Source organism: Schistocerca americana, chromosome X (genome assembly GCF_021461395.2).
Source record: "Schistocerca americana isolate TAMUIC-IGC-003095 chromosome X, iqSchAmer2.1, whole genome shotgun sequence".
Taxonomy (NCBI): Eukaryota; Metazoa; Arthropoda; class Insecta; order Orthoptera; family Acrididae; genus Schistocerca; species Schistocerca americana.
The window spans coordinates 610,161,053-610,178,324 of record NC_060130.1 but is presented as its reverse complement, the minus strand read 5'-3'; the positions used below and the strand labels follow the sequence as shown (position 1 = coordinate 610,178,324).

At 40.3% G+C, this 17,272-nt stretch overlaps 1 protein-coding gene across 1 annotated transcript in view; it reads right to left on the bottom strand.

The window, feature by feature from the left end:
- The window catches only part of LOC124554918 (protein unc-79 homolog), an 859,177-nt gene that overhangs the window by 84,850 nt on the left and 757,055 nt on the right, over positions 1-17,272 (bottom strand). Inside the window, exon 46 of the mRNA XM_047128608.1 lies at positions 10,291-10,466. Coding sequence (XP_046984564.1) covers positions 10,291-10,466 — 176 coding nt within the window. The remainder of the gene's footprint in view (positions 1-10,290; positions 10,467-17,272) is intronic.

The window sequence follows — 17,272 nt, the reverse complement described above, 5'->3', positions numbered from 1 at the left end:
GTGTATAAAAGGAGCTGTAATGAGGGAGAGAATCAGACGCGCCAGCAGTCACAGCATGTTGACGTTACCTGAAAAGGTGCTTTTAGCGAAGCTGTATTATGAGAATGGGGAATGTGCTAGTTCATCATTATGATCCTATCGCCGTAGGAAGGGGATTTGAATGGGTAAAGGTCCATTGACAAATGCAGCTGTGGCGAGAATGATTTCGAAGTTCAAAGTCATGGGTTGTTTAGATGATAGACCCTGTAGTGGCCGACCGAGCACAAGGTGTAATGCTGCTGAGACAGTTCAGTTTGTCTATGCATGGGGAAGTCAGCGCTTGTGCAGTCGAACGTCGCACCGGCATTCCAAACACTACTGTTTTGTAGGCACTTAGGCGTACCCTCCGATGCTATCCGTACAAAATCCTTCGGCATCATGAACTGTTACCTGGCGATTTAGTGAAGCGGAGGGCATTTGTGGTGTGGGCATTTCAAAAGATGGTGGAAGATGACGATTGGTTGAGTAACATGTTGTGGACCGACGAAGCTCATTTCACGAGGGTCTGTCAACACCCACAACTGCAGAATTTGGGCTACCAAAAATCCTAGAACTGCCGTGGAAACTCCATTGCATGACGAGAAAGTCACGGCATGGGTTGGATTTACCACATCTACCATTATCGAGCCTTTTCTCTTCAAGAAAATGCATGATTCTGGTTTTGTAACTGCTACCATGACGGGTGAGAGGTATGCCGATATGTTACAGAATTGCATCATCCCCAGCCTGGCTGATAAATACCTGCTGGAATGTACTATGTTTATGCAGGATGGTGCTCCACCCCATATTGCTAGATGCATGAAAGATCTCTTGCGCACGTTGTTTGGTGATGGTCATGTGCTCAGCCACCAATTTCATCATGCTTGGCCTCCCAGGCCCCCAGACCTCAGTCCGTGCGATTATTGGCTTTGGGGTTACCTGAAGTTGCAAGTGTATTGTGATTGACTGACATCAGACGCCAATGCCTCACCATAGCTCCGGAATGCTTTACAGTGCTGTTCACAACATTATTCCTTGACTACAGCTATTGTTGAGGAATGATAGTGGACATATTGAGCATTTCCTGTAAAGAACATCATATTTGCTTTGTCTTACTTTGTTATGCTAATTATTACTATTCTGATCAGATGAAGCGCCATCTGTCAGACATTTTTTGAACTTTTGTATTTTTTTGGCTCTAATAAAACCCCATGTCATTCCAAGCATGTGTGTCAATTTTTACCTCTCTATCTACATTATTCTGTGATTTATTCAGTTTTCAAATTTATACTGACTTTTTGATCACCAGGTACAACATAGATCAAGACCATGGTGCACCACATGATGAGGATGCACACCTGAAAATGCTCTAAGCTTGTTGGAACAAGAAATAATTTTCACAAATGCCTAAGTGGGAGAGCTGAATGCCATCTCTACAATCTGAAGAATAAATCATCTGCACCTCTTTAGCAGTAATTACCTACCGGGCCACTTCATTTTGGTGCCAGAAGAGGGATCAATGGAAGTTTAGTCATCACTAATCCAGTCAAGAATAAGTTGCAGCATATGCATCTATAACCACTTGTTAGTTCCTTGTGTTTATTGTCCCTGGATTTGTCCTCTTCCTATTGTCCTGTTTGATTATGTCATGAATAAATTTGGTTGTGGTACCTGGGAAGGGCCCAAGGAAGGAACCAATGAAACCAGTTGTATTAATGCCTGCAAGTTTATGTATCTCCATGCACTAAGTCACATGACATGATATGTTGGACATGCCACCAAAGAGGGCATTACAGCAGTAAGTGTAAGGAGAATAGTTCAGATGAAGTGGCACATTGATACTATGGAAGTTTAGGTAAATGTAAGTAGTATGGGATAGAAGGTGTAACTTCTTGTAAATATTGCTGTCATGTAAGTATATGTTTAGGAGTCTTTCAAGGGCCTAAACTAGTAGATACAAGGGTAAGTCAATTATTATCCACAAAGTAGTTATAAATTTTTATTGTAATAAAATAGGAAACTTACAAGAACATCATTTTTCGACATAGTCTCCTTGCGTTTCAGGGCACTTGGCCCATTGTTCTTCTTTCACTGCTTTGTCCCAGGCAAACAGATGGCCCCTTAATGCCTGTTTGAGTGGACCAAACAAGTGATAGTCAGAAGAAGCAAGATTGGGACTATACAGAGGATGATCCAGTACTTCAAATTTAAGTTTCTGGAGTGTTTCAGCAGTTTGGGCAGCAGTATGCAGACAGGCATTGCTGTGCAACAACACAACACCTTTTGACAGCAATCCTTGGCATTTGCTTCGAATTGCAGGCTTTAGCCTGACAGTAAATATCTCACTGTAATGTACACTGTTTATTATTGTGCCCCTTTCCCCATAGTTTTCCAGTACTGGACCTTATGCATCCCAAAAAACTGTAAGAAACAGTTTTCCTGTGGACGGTTTGGTCTTAAACTTTTTCTTGCATGGCGAATTAGGATCTTTCCATTCCATACTCTCCCGTTTACTCTCTGGCTCATAATGATGGATCCATCTTTCGTCACCAGTAATGATCCTGTTTAAGAAGTTGTCCCCTTCATTACCATAGAGATCCAAATGTTTTTTGCAGTTGCCTAAGTGCATTTGTTTATGCAACTGTGTGAATTGTTTTGGGACCCATCTTGCACAAACTTTATGAAACCCAAGTCTGTTGAGGATGATTTCATAGGCAGAATAATAATATTTTTTTTTTCCCTCATGCAACGTCATACTTAAAACAGTGAAGTAGGGCACTGAGATATTGCATAGGCCATTGGCCATGACATCGTCATTATACTGCTTGTAGTCCCTTGAAATTCAATTGGCATGATAGAAGATATTCTACCTAAGATAACTGTCAGAATCAGTAATAATGGAAGAATGTACCAGATTTCAGAGAAATATGATGAGTAGAAAATAATTTTTGAGTAAGAGGAGTTGAATTAAGTGGCACAGGTTGTAGCTGGCAGAGTATCAGTGGTTGCATAAATACAGGAGTGGTATCACGAAGCTCATGAAATACAGTATGCTGAGCCAGTCTCCCAGGAATGGCAGGAGAAGTTTTGGGATTTAATTGACAGTTCTCTAGACATTATAATTCAAAATGTGGCTGCTGTTACTATATCATGGATTCCTTTTTTTATATATAATTTGTGTCAAGTTCTTCTTGCCAAGTCTTTGTCCTTTTTCATGATGTGGCTCTAAGGCATAAGAAGCTATTAAGATAATGTATTATGTAGGAAGTAGGATGACTAAGTTGATGATGAAGAATGATTCATAAATGAAGCTAGATATGGAATTGGGGAGGATAATTTATAGGAAAGATTAAGTAAATAGTTATGAAATGTTATGGAAGTCAATTGGAAGTAGCTGTGGTAGGATTCCTGCTACAAATCCAAAAATCCAATCCATATAAGATGGTTTGACACCACTGCCTAACAGACTTGTCAAAGTCTTACACCGTGTGTTATGGACTCCTTAGTGACATACCTTGGAGAGAGTCAGAGGAAGCAGTGAGTGAAATACTAAAAAGTGGACTTAATCATGTATGTAACAAATAAAGTCAAAGCATGATAACACATCTCAGCTATCCTGATATTTACTGGACTAGTGATAATTTCCCAAAAAAATGGTTCAAATGGCTCTGAGCACTATGGGACTTAACTGCAGAGGTCATCAGTCCCCTAGAACGTAGAACTACTTAAACCTAACCAACCTAAGGACATCACACACATCCATGCCCAAGGCAGGATTCGAACCTGCGACCGTAGCGGTCGCACATTTCCAGACTGAAGTGCCTAGAACCGCTCGGCCACTCTGGCCGGAGCTAATTTCCAGGAGCAGCCTGTGACTGTGGAAAGTTTTGAAATGTATCCATGTATCAGATTAGCCATTGAAGAGCTACAGAAGGGAACTCTAAAATTAATGTGAACCAAACAATAACTGAATGAGCTGTCAATGAAATGTAAAGCATTAAGTAGTTCCAGGTACAGCAGCAAAGAAAATCTGGGGAGCAAAATTCTTTGAAGAGAGGAGAGTGTAATGGCATGTGCCTAGGCAAGAGGGCTTGATCCATAAAAAGGACACATGATGGTACAGAATTATGGCATGTCATCACTGGGTGCCACCACCTGCCTGCCAGCCAGTGCCTGGCTATTTACTTAAACCGAGGACACTTCGGCATGTGGTGTGTGTGACATAAGCAGCAGAAACATCACAGCAAACCCACTCTGGTGCATATAAATATTAACTATCGGACCGAGAAGCTCACCGGAACAAATTGGTAAGACATGTCACAGTGTCGACTTCCATCAGGAGGTTGCTACTGTTCCACCATAATCCTGACTGAACTACCTGCCAGTGGGTCCAGCTGCAGGATTGATGGGCTGAGTGCCAAACTGAGGCCCTCTCAGGTACTGATCCACTTGGCACCTGCCAGTGTCAGATACCATCAGCCAGGTGCCATCAGTGAGACACCACTAGCCAGATGCCACACTGGCACCACACCCCAGACAACTATGCCTGTGTCACTTGCAGCAGCTGGACAGATCTCAGCCACCCCACTGGCAGCATAAGAACCATGATTGCCACACCTGTACCTGACACAGTACTGTAGAAGAATGTTTACCATGGAAGGTTGCTATCCACTTGGGCTGGGCTGAGAGTAGCAGCTATTGTCATCTTCATGACAATGCTTCACTGCTGAGGTCTGTGAGATTGACGCCTGACCTTGCCCATGGAATGTGGACTCTGTGGGTTGAGACTAGGATGTTCCACATGATGAGGGTGCACACCTGTAGCTGCTCTAGGTGTGTTAGAACAATATAGAGTTTTCACGAACACCATACGGCTTTCTGCAGTTATCTTACTCCTCCAGTGGATTCCTGTAGCCCTCACAAGCTCACTGAACCCCAAACACTCGGATAAAAAGAGCCGTACACAATCCTGACAACTGAACCATTAATTTGTATGTCACCAAGGTCTAGAATTTCCAGTGTTAATGGGCGATTGTCACAAAGTGCACCTTGTTAGTACAATGGAAGGTGTGTGCAAGTCAAAGTGAGTGGAGTTATTCAGATGAAGGGAATTCAATTGCTCATGAAATAAAAAAAAATAGAAAAATGTAATTTCACTGGACCAAGAGATCACACCACAAAAGTGTCATTCACCTAACACTGAAAAAGAAAGTTGTCTAAGAATAGAAACAGTAACACATTATATGCTTTGGGGGGAGGGAGGGGGAGGAGTTGGTACACACATACACACTGGTCCTTGGTTCTACCTCTCAATTGCTGCAGTTCCCACACATCCAGCCACATACATGACAATCTATTTTACACAGGGTATGGATTCCCTGCCATGGATACTGAAAAATACACTCCTGGAAATGGAAAAAAGAACACATTGACACCGGTGTGTCAGACCGACCATACTTGCTCCGGACACTGCGAGAGGGCTGTACAAGCAATGATCACACGCACGGCACAGCGGACACACCGGGAACTGCGGTGTTGGCCGTCGAATGGCGCTAGCTGAGCAGCATTTGTGCACCGCCGTCGTCAGTGTCAGCCAGTTTGCCGTGGCATACGGAGCTCCATCGCAGTCTTTAACACTGGTAGCATGCCGCGACAGCGTGGACGTGAACCGTATGTGCAGTTGACGGACTTTGGGCGAGGGCGTATAGTGGGCATGCGGGAGGCCGGGTGGACGTACCGCCGAATTGCTCAACACGTGGGGCGTGAGGTCTCCACAGTAAATCGATATTGTCGTCAGTGGTCGGCGGAAGGTGCACGTGCCCGTCGACCTGGGACCAGACCGCAGCGACGCACGGATGCACGCCAAGACCGTAGGATCCTACGCAGTGCCGTAGGGGACCGCACCGCCACTTCCCAGCAAATTAGGGACACTGTTGCTCCTGGGGTATTGGCGAGGACCATTCGCAACCGTCTCCATGAAGCTGGGCTACGGTCCCGCACACCGTTAGGCCGTCTTCCGCTCACGCCCCAACATCGTGCAGCCTGCCTCCAGTGGTGTCGCGACAGGCGTGGACGAATGGAGACGTTTCGTCTTCAGTGATGAGAGTCGCTTCTGCCTTGGTGCCAATGATGGTCGTATGCGTGTTTGGCGCCGTGCAGGTGAGCGCCACAATCAGGACTGCATACGACCGAGGCACACAGGGCCAACACCCGGCATCATGATGTGGGGAGCGGTCTCCTACACTGGCCGTACACCACTGGTGATCGGCGAGGGGACACTGAATAGTGCACGGTACATCCAAACCATCATCGAACCCATCGTTCTACCATTCCTAGACCGGCAAGGGAACTTGCTGTTCCAACAGGACAATGCACGTCCGCATGTATCCCGTGCCACCCAACGTGCTCTAGAAGGTGTAAGTCAACTACCCTGGCCAGCAAGATCTCCGGATCTGTCCCCCATTGAGCATGTTTGGGACTGGATGAAGCGTCGTCTCACGCGGTCTGCACGTCCAGCACGAACGCTGGTCCAACTGAGGCGCCAGGTGGAAATGGCATGGCAAGCCGTTCCACAGGACTACATCCAGCATCTCTACGATTGTCTCCATGGGAGAATAGCAGCCTGCATTGCTGCGAAAGGTGGATATACACTGTACTAGTGCCGACATTGTGCATGCTCTGTTGCCTGTGTCTATGTGCCTGTGGTTCTGTCAGTGTGATCATGTGATGTATCTGACCCCAGGAATGTGTCAATAAAGTTTCCCCTTCCTGGGACAATGAATTCACGGTGTTCTTATTTCAATTTCCAGGAGTGTATTTACCTGCCAGGACATAAAACTGAGGATTGTAATAAATATCATTATAAGGTTCCTGGAAAATATATCCAGAGTGTTACAGATATAGTTGTCATTGTTACCTTAACTCATACCCACTTCAGTGTGTTAGTTGTTTTCTCTCTGTGTTTAACAGTCTTCCCACAAACCCACAAACACATCAAATGTTTTCTGAACAGTTGTAACTGCACCATGAAGTGGATTGCACCTGTCAGTATAGACTATTTGTTTTGCCTCCACATGTCCACATTTCAATATCTGACTGACTTCCTGGGGGGGGGGGGGGGGGGGGGAATAAACATTAATGGTTTGCTCACGTCACACATACTTGGAAATACTAACCAACCTAAAAACATACTATTTATAACAGCTATACCTATTGGTCTGAAGATGAAGCAAATACTAATGTAATGTCATTCAGTACACTGTCCTCAGACATCAACAGAAACATCTGCACTTATACCACTAACACCTTGTATGTGGTGTCGTTGCTTAGCGTGGCTTGGTTGCTATGTAGGTAAGTGCCAGGGTACAAATAAAGAGAGGCGTGCTTCAACTATTTGTTGGTCTTGGAAGTTTTTCTATCACTAATCACTTCTTCCACCTCTGTCAGTGAATGAAAAATATGAATAATGCTATATTTCATAGTGGTTTGTAGTCCATTTTATACTATGGGTCCCTATATAAATGGCTAAGTAAGTGAGCCAAAAGGTTGGAGGAATGTAAGACCATGCTTCCTCCAATAGTATCATGTTTAGTAATGCAGTGCAGTGTTTGAATCAATCTTTTAGTTGATAATGGCTTTACTTGTGCTTGGACATGCACCTTGCCAATAAGAAAAAGTGGAAAGTGAGCATTGTTTATGGAATCATTAAATAAAAAATGTAGATATCAACAGTGTTGATTAATATTGTGTAATCCAGAAAAGAAATGGCTTCTTAGCAACTACTGATAATGGAACTACTGTAACAGACAGATATGCAAACTAAACTGAAGCTTACGATAAAACATAGGTTGATACTCTTTCTAAGATTAAGTGCAGTGACTTAATCAGTTAATGAAAAGATGAAGGTTATATAATTTGAATATTTTTAATTTAAACACTTGTCTCCATATACTGATATATAACTTGTAGTATATACTGAACACCTTAACAGCTGTAACTTATGTTAAGCAAACACCATGGTCATTTCACATCTTCAGAAATTAACAAAAAAACGGCTGATGCCATAGAAATCTTTGCTACAAGAGGGTGTAATTATAGTGTCAAAGTCAAAGACAAAAGCACTTTCACTGTCATGGGTTTTGTAGAAATTTTAGCAATAAATAAAAGCTTGTTCATTTTGCTATGGATGACTGGAGGAAATTAGGCCCAGTCATAAATATAGGCATGTCAGAGTCACTGTTTGCAAAATAAACTTATAAAGCCTTATGAAAAGTATCTCAGAGTCTGACACAGGAGGTGTGCAAAATCCCTGAACTAAAATAATGTGTTAAGATGTCTCACCTATAAAAAGTGGAATTAAACATTTAGGAAATACATTAAGTAATAAATTCAACACCCTGGCAGTGTTTGGAGTAATGTAAATACCTTCAAAAACTGTCTTATCCGAAGGTGATGCTGCAAAATCTTCACACAAAAATGCTGATCTAATGTACAATTTGTGGCCATTTATAGATTGATTATGTTTGTTCATAAGAATATGCTCATTTATAACAAAACACTTTTTTGGTGACAGAGATAGTAACTTGTTGGCCATAAATTTATAGGAACAACATTCATTACTACCTAATGGATTGAAAAGAAATGCTTTTGAATGGCATGTGAAAACTGTCGTTTTGCATGGCCTTTATACCATATTTGATAATTAATGGCATTACTGATAATATGAAAGTTGCTGTTAAAAGTTGTTTTTATTACACTACTGCCTATTATAAGTGAAACACCAGGACAGACAGCAAATAATAAAATTTCATTTATTGTGCATATACGGTATAGGAGTAAGAACACATGATTAAATTCATAGTTGATTTGGAGGCATATAGGGTGCAAAATTTAGTTCACAGTGCTGGCTGAGAAGCTGAGCTGCTCCAGCCTTTTGCAGCCTATGACCAAATATTTTCATTGGCTTATAGTTTCGTAGAACACAGTTACCAGGGCACCAGTTGAACTCTTTTGTATTGTGGTAAGTTGGTATAAGATGGGAGAAATTTAGCCCTGCATTATCTTGTTGAAAGGCAATATCATGGAGACCTTGAAAACATGGTACATCTGCTGGCCTTAACGCATCAGAGATGTAATGATTGCTGTCAATTATTACTGACTATATGAACAAGAGGTAATCTGCTGTGTACCCAGTGGCACCCCATAACATCACGCTAGGTGGTGGGCGTGTGATGATGACAAATGCAAATGTGGCAACATCTGTTCTCCTCAGAACATCCACACATACTCATATATGTGAACTGGGATAGTACAAGCAAAATTGTGACTCATTGGAAAAGATCACATAGTACCACTCTTGTTTCCAGTGCTTTTATTGGGTGCACTATACTTTTTATCATGCCTGTCTCTGCTGCTGTGTCAAGAGAAGCCACAAGGATGGACACCATGCTGATAGTCTGTGGTGCTGTCCATGTGGATACTTCTCCTACTGCAAACAAGGCTCAAGTTATCTGATGTGGCAGTACAATGCTGCACAGGTGGAGGATCAATATGTCTGTCCTATTGGGCACTAATCATGCATAGCCATTTAGATCATGCATGGCAGTGTATCATATGTCAATTAATGTGAGTGCTAATACTGCAGAATGATCAGTTGCAGCCTCAGTAGGTCACAGTTCCGCTGCTATTGAATTCTAACACGGGCCGGTAGACATTTCTCCCCATTACACGTCATAACATGATCTTCTCACAAACAATTAACATTCAAATGTGATTTATAAATGAAAAACTGATTGCATAATATTAATTTATATACAGAATTTACAAGTGTTACTCCTACCTACTTTGTGCCGATTGACTAAAATACAGCAGCACACTTCATGGAAATTTGATGTTACAATTTTAAGAGCCAGCAGCATATACACAAAAAATATTATTTTGTGGGATTTGAAGAGCTGGAAAATGTTCACATTTTTGTACTAACTGGAAGGAGAACAATTTTTTTACTTAGGTCATAAATTATTCAACTCACTCTCACTGCACTGGACTCTTATTTATGCAGTTTTCAGTAATAATGAGGCACGGATTTAGTTCATCACTTGCATTTCTATGGTTTGTAGTGATGATTTATTTTGTAAAATGCTTCAACAGCATGAAAGACAATGATCACAGACTAAGTACAATAAATAAGATAGCTTCTACTGCAAATATCAGTACCGCAAACAGAAAAAAAATGTGAGACGGAAATGCTTCAAACAAGTCAGCCTTACACACCCTTGTTGCAGAGCTGAAGGTGCATTGTAGAGCCAAGGCAAGTATCTTGACACTGCTCTGCTGTCTCTGCTGTTTCCTCTTGTGATTTCTAAGGCAAGGAATTGTGCAATTCCACTCTTCAGTACGCCACCAAGTGTATCTTCATTCAGTCCAGCTGCCATACCTTTACAGTAGCTCTGGAACACAATATATATATTTATTTCTACTGGACATACATAGATATGAGGACAAACTACGGCAATGTTGATATGAGGAACACATCAAATGCTCACATGATAACTTATTACTGAGTCTTCCACTTATTTGTGATGAAAGTACACTAGGCTCCTCTATTGAAGGCATCTTTAGAACATGTACGCTGAAGTCCTAAGTCCCTGCACAGATGTTATTTGAGTACATGCATTCCTCAGTAAGTCCCTTCATTGTTTTGCATGCCATTCATTGTGAGAGCTTGCCTTTTCAGTGTCTATCAGATCAATCACTTTGTTCAGTAAAATCATGGAAAGATGTCACTTACATAGAGAAAAAGTTTCCTAATGGCAAAAGTCAATGATATCTGGTTTAGAGCCAGATACTGCATGGAGGAATGCTTGTGCATAACAGATGTGCTAGTGGGATCATAAATAGAAGTTCTCATGAAATTTCACAGAAAAATCTATATGCCTGGAAAGTTTTAAATCCCCTCACTTCAGTTGGAAAGATGACTATTTCCATAACATCCATATATTTAATTATAGAAAAATATAAAACTTAATTGAATGGGCTCAAAACAGAATGACAGCAACTTTTTTGAGCATTAACTGTTGTATGTACTAGAACAATCTATTTTTTGTGGATTTTGTGTGTGTGTGTGTGTGTGTGTGTGTGTTCTGCAGAATTTATGTACATGCATAACAACTAGTTGTCCTTGAATAATAAAAGGATGAACAATCAAACAATGGAAACTCCAGGTTGGAATATCAACAATACAAGGAAAATATAAATTGCTACCCACCATAAAGATGACACATAGAGTTGCAGACAGGTACAATGAAAAGACACTTATCAATTATCTTTCAGCCAAAGCATTATTTAGAGAAGGTAATGCACACACATTCATACACACAAGCAAGCTCACCTAACACACACATGATTACCATCGTTGACAGCTCAGACTGGAGTGTGCTCTGCTCTGAGCTACCCTGAGATGGCGGTCATATCTGTGTGAGGTGTGCTTGCTTGTGTCAATGAATGTATGCATGTTTCCTTTTCTGAAGAAAGCTTTGGTTGAAAGCTAATGAATAAGTGTCTTTTCATTGTGCCTGTCTGCAACTCAATGTGTAATCTTTATGGTGAATAGCAAGCTATCTCTCCCTTACATTGCAATAAACATTATGACATTGTTGAGGTAGTGCACCAAACCAGGGGAAGACAAAGTTGTATGTACTATGATGTTATGTAGTAACAATTACAGTTGTCATACTGTTATGCTCTTACAACTTAATTAAAGAAGAGCATTATTTTGTTTTCTTAAAATACTTACAGAAATACTAAACTTCAAAATGTGGTATTATATACTTTTATTTTGCCTCATTATTACTTCAGAAATCAGAAAGATTTAGAAAAAATAATTAAGGAATAAATGAAGCTACTTAAAATGTTATAAAATTGCTTAAGATTAAATGTATGGTTTTGTTTGGTTTGATATAGTGCCCCACTGGAGACTGTTAATGAAAGCCCAAGCATGCAGAGTAGGTTCCCAGGTATGTGGCTGACTCAAGGACTTCTTAAATAATAAAACGCAGTACACTGTCCATGATACTAAGTTTTAATTTGATATAAGGGTTATCATCAGGAGTGTCCTAGGGAAGTGTGATTGGATCAAATTTGTTCTTGACATACATAAATGATGTGATGGATACTGTGAGCAGCAAGCTACAACTGTTTGCTGATGATGCTGTAGTATGCCAGAAAGTATCACTGTTGAGTGATGGTAGATGGATACAGGATGAATTAGGAAGAATTTCTATTTGGTGTGATGAATGGCAGCTTGCTCTAAATGTGGAGTAGGAAAAACAATTCTGTGATGTTTGAATATAGTATTAGTGGTGTGCTGCTTGATAGAGTCACATTGATTAAATATCCAGGCATAATGCTGCAAAGCAATATGAAATAGAATGAGTATGTAAGGATGGTAGTAGGGAAGGTGAACGGTAGGCTTCAGTTTATTTGGAGAGTTTCAGGAAAATGTAGCTCATTTACAAGGGAGACTATACAGTACACTTGTGTGACTCACTCTTCAGTGCCACTAGCAAATATGGGATCCTCACCAGGTCAGATTAAAGGAAGGTATCAAAGTAATTCAAAAGCATGCTGCTAAGATTGTTATCAGTAGTTTCAATCAACACTCAAGTATTATACAGATGCTTGATGAACTCAAATGGGTGTCTATGGTGGGAAGATCACATACTTCTTGCAGAGACTTTTGAGAAACTTTAAGGAACAGGCATTTGCAGATGACTGCAGAAGAATCCTACTGCTGCTAACATACATTTTGCATGAGGACTATGAAAACAATATAAGAGCAATTAGGGTTCATACGGAGGAATATAGACAGTTGTTTTTCCCTCGCTCCATTTGCAAGTGAGAAAGGAAATGGCTAATGGTACATGGTACCCTCCGCCAAACACAATATGTTGGCTTGTGGAGAATGTACATAGATGTAGATCTAGAAGGAAATATCCAGATATATAAAACAAAAACAAGCAAAAGAGACACAACTTTATTCTTGCTATGTTAAAATAAATGACATAGTGCTACAAATAAATAATCAAATGGCACCAGTAAGTGTCATCAGAGGAATAGGGAAGCACAATCATATCAAAAATGGAAATGAAGGTAGTACAGGGAAAGTGGCACACTGGATCATATCTCACAAGAGACTACAAATAAAGAGAACAACTTGAAGAATACCTCTAAAATGAAGAACATTTAGTTTGAAACATGATGATAGAGATCAGTATGGTAGCAGGGGAGAAGACAATTGTTTCATACAATTAGTATACCACAAAAATTACATTTTTAGAGAAAGTTGATAACTATATGGAAAAGAAGCAAGAAATCATTGGATTTCAACTTCATCAATAGATTATCACTACATTAGTCAGAAAAGATTTAAGAAGAGATTTAGGAAAACCACAGCAAATTTACAGTGTTGTACTAAATGTGGATCTGAACCATTACACCACTGATACAAGTTCAATGTTCTGCTGCTGTATAAGCTCATTCTGTATTCATTTTGTCTGTACATGACACTAGTTGAAAATGAATTTAACATCACATGCTGGAAGAATTCCTGTTGACTAAGATATTTATGAGTCAAAACAGGGTAAAAACTTATTTCAAGAAAATTTTTATCAGACATAAAATAAAACCACAGAGTTTATGTTTCCAAATGTAATAGTGCTGCCCAGTGTTGAATGAAATGAAAGGTTACCAGTAAAGCAACATTACAGCACCATACTGTGTGCAGATAACTTTTTCAGATCCTTCTAAATGGCTATATGAATTAATTATGTGTCATAATCAATCAAAAGGATTAAACACAAAAATTCAATCTATGTCTAAAGAAATCTAAAATAAATGTATCATAATGCCTTTGTTTGTTGACAGATCCGGTAATTGATTGTGCTAGTCTGTATACTATAAACTTTTCTATTTTATTTCTTTTAGTGATGCACAAAAGAACAACTTGTCATACTTTGCTTAAACATATATGTCAAATTCTGTAATTTTAGTTTCCTTTCAGAATTCTACTATTATTCGTGCATGCCATAAGTATTTTATCATCTACAGCACCTAGGTTTACGGATAGATAGGCTGCATAAACTAGTTCTTTAACAATTCAGTAGCTACAAAGAAAACAGCAACTGAAATTGAAAAAATAGTTAAGTTTGATATCTATTTGACAACAAGCCTCCTATCAACAAAGTTAACAATCATATCACTTTCATTCATTCATTCATTTGCTGTGTAAACTTTTACATTCCAGTGAAGTGCACAGCAGTGGACACTTGCCAAGAAATGAAGATCCTTGGAAGTGACTGCACTGCTAAATTTGATTATTCCAGCAATAAGAAGCTGCTGTAGAGATAACAATTGTTTAGGAGGTTAGTTTTAGTGCTTCTGCAGCTTTGGAAGTGTTAACAGGGGTATTTTTGCAGGAATTAAGTGACAGTTGGTGATAATACACATTCTTACAATGGGCAAAGAAGCTAGTAATTAATATTTTATAAAGAGCAATAACTAATTCTTTAATTGGTTTGGAGGATATAAAATTATAAACACAATTTATCATGTAGCTTCCTGTGAAGCAAGCTACTTGGAAGGAGATGAGGCAGGCCTTTGGCATCATAGTAGTTTTTCTCACTGCGCCATGATTATGGAGAAGGAAGAGGTGATCTTGGACTTATGTAGTAAAAGCAGCAGTAAAAGCTGAGTTAAAACAGTTGAGGGCTGCAGTTGGCACCAGTAATGTTAGGAACAGACTAGGTCACTGGAATGTAGTCAAATCTGCAAATCAGGCAAGGAGTTTGAAATGATGTTGCTAACTATCATCTATACATCTCCAACAGACACATTTTTCTGGAGACCATGGACTAAAAAGTGCCATTCCACTGTTTGAATATCACACACACACACACGCACAGACATACACATACACACACACACACACACACACACACACACACACACACACACACACACACACACACACAAACACACACAGATAGAGAGAAATAAAATAAGTATCATTTGAATTTAACAACAATTAAGACTACTCAAAACAAGCAAGGCATAAGGCTTTGATAGGTGTTCTATTAGATTTTACTTTGAATATGCTTGGCAACTAGCCCTTCTCTGAACTCATTTTTAATGAGATTCTCTTGCACAGTGAATTGGCTTAGGTGATTTGAAATAGTGTGTGCTGCTTCAGTTTAGAGCAAGGGTAAAAGAGTGGGCCCACATGATTGTGACTCCTATCACTACCATTTGTTTGTTGTAGGACCCTAGACAATATTCAAGTTCAAAGATTATGATATTCCTGGAAGAATAGAAGGTTCTTTCAAATAATAAGCATGTATTAAAAAAACTTATCATGTGAAAGACAGCTATTTTTATTCACACATAGTGTCTTGCAAATGGTATCTACGGATAAAGAACCATATTCCATCTTACTAGATTTCCAAAAGACATTTGACACTGTTCCACATCATTGACTAATAATCCAAATATAATCAGATGGTATATCTTCAAATATTTGTTAATGATTCAGTGATTTTTTTACTAATACAAACCATTATGCCACAGTAGATGGCAAAGTTGAACAGAAATGAAAGTAAAAATGGATGTACCCTACGGTTGTATGATAGAACCAATAAATTCCTCAATATACATTAATAACTCATCAGATACAGTAGGCAGTACCATTAAATTGTTTGCCAACAATGCTGTTGTCTAAAGGAAAGTATCATCATCAGACTACTGAAGGAGATTCAGAAAGACTTGGGAAAAACTTTTACTTCGTGTATTGAAAGACAGCTCTCTTTAAATGTGGAAAAAGCAAGGCAATGCTCATAACAAAGAGAAAGAACTCAATAGTATCCAATTACAGGTTTGTTTCTTGTATTGGAACTAGTCAATAGCCTTGTTTTAACTACAAACCAGAATATATGATAAATGCAGACAATCATAGTACTCGATAACACAAATACTCGAAGTACCTGATACATTTGGAAAACCAGATTACCCAATACACAAATGTACTGCATAAATTATATAAATTTTGGTTGTCTTTTTTATGATTTAATAAATTATAGAAAATTATTTCACTTAAGTACAAATGTACTAAAATGTATAATAAGAAAATATTTCAGAACATGAAACGTGTTCACTTTAATTTTGAGAGAAACTTTTCAAATGACTAAAATCTGTCTTTCTCTCTCTCTTTCCAAGCATTTATCTCAACTTGCAGGGTCTGCTGGTTAATCAGATGTGACATGTGAATATTAAGGGGTGGCCAGATGCCCTTCCTGTCACCACCCCCTACCCCATGGGAAGGAATTAGTGTGAGGAAGAAGTTAGGGTTGGTTACACCAAACAACACCCATTTTGCAGTAGTTCATTTATTCACCTAAAAACATGCAATGCTCACAAAGAACTGACATGGTGGAACAGCCCAAAGACAATGCTTACAGTCCAAAGACGACGCTCAGAGTCCAAAGACGACGCTCAGAGTCCAAAGACTAACGCATATCGATACTGGTGTCGACCTCATCAGCGCCACATAGCCCCCCCCCCCCCTCCCCCGCAGGCAGTACGGAGTACTCTTGAGAGGCTGGAGGGGGGAGGGGGGGGGAGTTAGTTGACTAAGGTATAGGCAGCGGTGGTCTGCAGGAGCTGGACGATGGTCAGCTAGACAGCGTCGTTGGGAAGCTGTGTGTGTAAATGTCGTGAAGGAAGGTTCGGCCACTGAACCTGGAAGTTGTTGAAGCAAGCTGGGTGTCGTACTGGGCGTGCTGGTCATGTGGCAACAGGTAGGACGGCGGTTTGTGGGTGGAACGGAGCGACAACGACGATGTCTCCGGAGAGCGTGGCGAACACACGAAGCATGTCCAGGTCGACGTCGGGCGGGAGGGGAACACATTTCACCAGGTGGCAGGGAATGGCAGAGGTTGTGTCATGAGCACTGGATGAAGGGAAACACACAATAAACGGTGTATAATCACGCAGTATTATTAAGATGTTCTGGATTATGTCTGGTGGGACAGGAACAAACACCTCGAGTGAGGGCACGTTCAAGATGGGGGGGGGATGAGAAACCTCGACAGGGTGAGGCAGGTGACGGTGGAGTGGTTGAAGCGACAGGCGAAGGGGCCGGCGGCGAGGGCGTGATCGTAGGTAAGCTTGACATGGGGAGCATGTGGTCACTTGATGGAGTGCA